Genomic DNA, 4211 nt, shown 5'->3' with positions numbered 1-4211 from the left:
GGGTGTAGCAGTGCATAATGTTAATTCCAGCACCAAGAGACAGAGGCAGGAGGATCTCCGTAAGTCAGACTGAGATTGCCTGCTGTTCACAGTGAGTTCTAGAATAGNCAAGGCTACACAGTNAGCCCTGTCTAAACAAANCAAAAACAAAACCTTAAATAAAATCCTCTCCTTCAATACACAATCAACTCACAAACTTAAGACAAAGAACAGACACATATACACCAATCTGTCACTATCGGCCAGTGGTCCCTTACCCAGAATGCTCGGGGCTACTAGTGTGGATGTCAGATGTTTTCTTCTGGATTAATACTTGCACATACACAGTGATGTATCTGGGTACTGAGAATCAAGTGCAAACAGACACAAAGCTGACNNGTACCCTATAGCCCTTGTTTTNTCATCNTGTGTGTACACCATGTGTAGGTGTGGGTGNTTGTGTCACGTCAAGAGGCTGGAGGTCTGAGGATGCGTCTCCAGTCAGTTTTCTCCTTCCACCTTTTTGAGGATTCTGAGGTTCGAACACAAGTTGCCAAGCTGGCTCTGGGTCATCTGGCTGGCCCTAGCTCGATGGTCATTTTATTCAACAGTTTTAGCATACACTGTGTTCTGTCTGAGGCCCAGCAGAGGAAGTCAGGTGTGGGTCTTTTTTCATGAGTGCACTACAAGTCTTGGATTTGGGAGTTTGGGGCTGTGAGTGATCGGCNTGCCACAGGTTCCTTTGGGTACCANTGCTTACTTTTCTTCTTGTGCTTTCTGTAACTTACAATACACTCCGTTTGTAACCAGGATAAAACAAGCCTCTTAGGTAACTTTTANGTAACATATAAGTAATTATTTGTTCTATCACAAACTAAAACACAGAATATTTATCGGTTATTGTATAAAACCATGACAGAAAAGTGTGCTTGAAACAGNAAAATGTACTTCGGATGATTTTTCCCCCGTGTTGCAGACACAACCTGTCTTTAAATTAAAACTACCAGAATCTGTCTGCAACCTTATCTGCAATAATTAAACTACAAAACAGTGTGTGTACAGTGTTGGGGAGGGGGTGTGTGTGTCACAACCTAGGGACCCTACTAGCAAGTGGGGTCACACTGAGTTCCATGTATAACACACTGGCATTCTGATAACACTGAAGACTGCTGGGGGCCCTGTGCCTCTCAGCTCCAAACACCTCCTTTCTTCTGGCGCTGGGAAAACTTACACCTACTAAGCAGCCTGGTCTAAGCCTCAACACACAGCACTAATCCAGGGCGGCGATCCACAGAAACACCTGCTGACCCAGGCTTTCGCGGCTTCCGCTAGGGAAGGCTCGGGCCGCAGCTTCTCCCCGGGCGGGCTGGCGGGCCTCCCTAGCGTCGGCCCCGGTGGCTGCTGGAGGAGGAACCCAGCCAGGTGCTCGCAGGCCCTCGCCGCCGCTCACCTGGTACAGCTCCTCCAGGTTGTACCTGATGGATGTGCTGCTCTGGATGGCCTTGACCGCTTCGTGAAGCTTCCGCCACGTGTCCTGAGTGTAGTTGTCAGGCAGCCGCGGCCTGTCTGTGGGGGAGAGAGGGTCAACGGCCGCGCGGGGACAGCACAGGCCGGGGCACCGAGGCAGGGCCCGGCCGGGCCAGCCAGGAGGTGCGGGATCGGGGCCAGCTGGGGCGCGGGGACGTGGCGGAGCGTGAGGTGCAGGGACAAGTCGGGCTGCGGCGCCCAGACCGGACGGACAGTGCGGGAACCAGGCGGGCCGGGGCGCGGGGACAGGGCCGGCCGGGCAGCCCCAGGAGGCCCTGTCCGAGCGCGCGACCNGCCGGCCGCCCCGTTCGCTCCTCACCGGAGCGCACCCACCTCGGAAGTTCTTGATGACCAGCTTCCTGGAGCCGCCCGTGCCCCCCGGCTTGGCGGGGCCACCGGCCAACGCCGCCGGCTTGGTGAGGCCGTTGGTGCGGCCCATGAGAGCCGAGACGCTGCCCTTCCGAGGGCCCTCGTCCGCCATGGCTGGGCCGGACGCCGCCCCGCCCCGCGCCGCCCGGCTCCTCCTCCTGCCCTGCGCCCGCTCCGTGCGCGCCGGGCTCCTCCTCCTGATGCCGTCGGGCTCCGCCCGTGAGCGCTCGGCTCCTCCTCTTTCTGCTCGCGGCCCGGTCCGCGTGCCCGAGGCCCAACCGCCGCGGCGCGCACCGGAACGATCAGGCTCCTCCTCCCGTGCGCGAACTCCGCCCAAGGAGGGCTCGGGGGACTCGCGGGCGTTCTACAACGAATGCTCGCGAGAGGGCGCCGTGACACCCGCACCGAGGGCTCCNGTAACATATAAGTAATTATTTGTTCTATCACAAACTAAAACACAGAATATTTATCGGTTATTGTATAAAACCATGACAGAAAAGTGTGCTTGAAACAGNAAAATGTACTTCGGATGATTTTTCCCCCGTGTTGCAGACACAACCTGTCTTTAAATTAAAACTACCAGAATCTGTCTGCAACCTTATCTGCAATAATTAAACTACAAAACAGTGTGTGTACAGTGTTGGGGAGGGGGTGTGTGTGTCACAACCTAGGGACCCTACTAGCAAGTGGGGTCACACTGAGTTCCATGTATAACACACTGGCATTCTGATAACACTGAAGACTGCTGGGGGCCCTGTGCCTCTCAGCTCCAAACACCTCCTTTCTTCTGGCGCTGGGAAAACTTACACCTACTAAGCAGCCTGGTCTAAGCCTCAACACACAGCACTAATCCAGGGCGGCGATCCACAGAAACACCTGCTGACCCAGGCTTTCGCGGCTTCCGCTAGGGAAGGCTCGGGCCGCAGCTTCTCCCCGGGCGGGCTGGCGGGCCTCCCTAGCGTCGGCCCCGGTGGCTGCTGGAGGAGGAACCCAGCCAGGTGCTCGCAGGCCCTCGCCGCCGCTCACCTGGTACAGCTCCTCCAGGTTGTACCTGATGGATGTGCTGCTCTGGATGGCCTTGACCGCTTCGTGAAGCTTCCGCCACGTGTCCTGAGTGTAGTTGTCAGGCAGCCGCGGCCTGTCTGTGGGGGAGAGAGGGTCAACGGCCGCGCGGGGACAGCACAGGCCGGGGCACCGAGGCAGGGCCCGGCCGGGCCAGCCAGGAGGTGCGGGATCGGGGCCAGCTGGGGCGCGGGGACGTGGCGGAGCGTGAGGTGCAGGGACAAGTCGGGCTGCGGCGCCCAGACCGGACGGACAGTGCGGGAACCAGGCGGGCCGGGGCGCGGGGACAGGGCCGGCCGGGCAGCCCCAGGAGGCCCTGTCCGAGCGCGCGACCNGCCGGCCGCCCCGTTCGCTCCTCACCGGAGCGCACCCACCTCGGAAGTTCTTGATGACCAGCTTCCTGGAGCCGCCCGTGCCCCCCGGCTTGGCGGGGCCACCGGCCAACGCCGCCGGCTTGGTGAGGCCGTTGGTGCGGCCCATGAGAGCCGAGACGCTGCCCTTCCGAGGGCCCTCGTCCGCCATGGCTGGGCCGGACGCCGCCCCGCCCCGCGCCGCCCGGCTCCTCCTCCTGCCCTGCGCCCGCTCCGTGCGCGCCGGGCTCCTCCTCCTGATGCCGTCGGGCTCCGCCCGTGAGCGCTCGGCTCCTCCTCTTTCTGCTCGCGGCCCGGTCCGCGTGCCCGAGGCCCAACCGCCGCGGCGCGCACCGGAACGATCAGGCTCCTCCTCCCGTGCGCGAACTCCGCCCAAGGAGGGCTCGGGGGACTCGCGGGCGTTCTACAACGAATGCTCGCGAGAGGGCGCCGTGACACCCGCACCGAGGGCTCCGGAGCTCTCCGTCCACGTCACGTCGAGGGCCGTGACGGAGGACACCCCGGCGAAGACTTGAGTGGATAAAAGCACNCGGCAACCTTGCCTCTTGGACCACCTCACACCTAGGGAGGACTCAGGAACACATCCTAGGAGTGCGCGGGACGCCTTCCCAGTGGGCTCTGGACTTTGGTTCTGGGAGAGCCAGGAGCGCCTCTGCACACGGAGGGTTGGGGATCGGGTCACCCTCATGGGAGAGGGGTGCGAGGAATCGGGTCGCTAGCACACCGACGTGACCAGGGACACGTTCCCAAGTCGGTTGGGAACTCCTCCACGTCAGTCCTCCGCTCTCGCGCGCGCCCCCGCCGCACCCGAGGCGTCCNGGCGACCGCGCTGACAGCTGCCTCCAAAGAAGGGCTCGCACCGGCTCGGCTCGCGCCACCCTCACCCGTTCCGGAACCAACGTG

The 4211-nt window shown here is 61.1% G+C and overlaps 1 protein-coding gene across 2 annotated transcripts in view; it reads right to left on the bottom strand.

Moving 5' to 3' along the window:
* The window catches only part of Cul4a (cullin 4A), a 31325-nt gene extending 27823 nt beyond the window's left edge, over nt 1-3502 (bottom strand). Inside the window, exons 1-2 of one of the 2 annotated variants that reach the window (XM_029480487.1) lie at nt 3312-3502; nt 2902-3017 (exon numbers count right to left, since the gene is read on the bottom strand). In XM_029480487.1, the coding sequence (XP_029336347.1) occupies nt 2902-3017; nt 3312-3459 (264 nt within the window). In that variant the 5' untranslated portion in view covers nt 3460-3502. Of the gene's footprint in view, nt 1-1429; nt 1546-1839; nt 2029-2901; nt 3018-3311 lie in introns of those variants that run through there. The other variant, XM_029480486.1, reaches the window with a different exon arrangement.
* Nucleotides 3503-4211: the final 709 nt, after the last annotated feature.

This window comes from Mus caroli, chromosome 8 (genome assembly GCF_900094665.2).
Source record: "Mus caroli chromosome 8, CAROLI_EIJ_v1.1, whole genome shotgun sequence".
NCBI lineage: Eukaryota > Metazoa > Chordata > Mammalia > Rodentia > Muridae > Mus > Mus caroli.
Note: the sequence above shows the minus strand (reverse complement) of the source record. Positions and strands in the feature narration are given on the sequence as shown.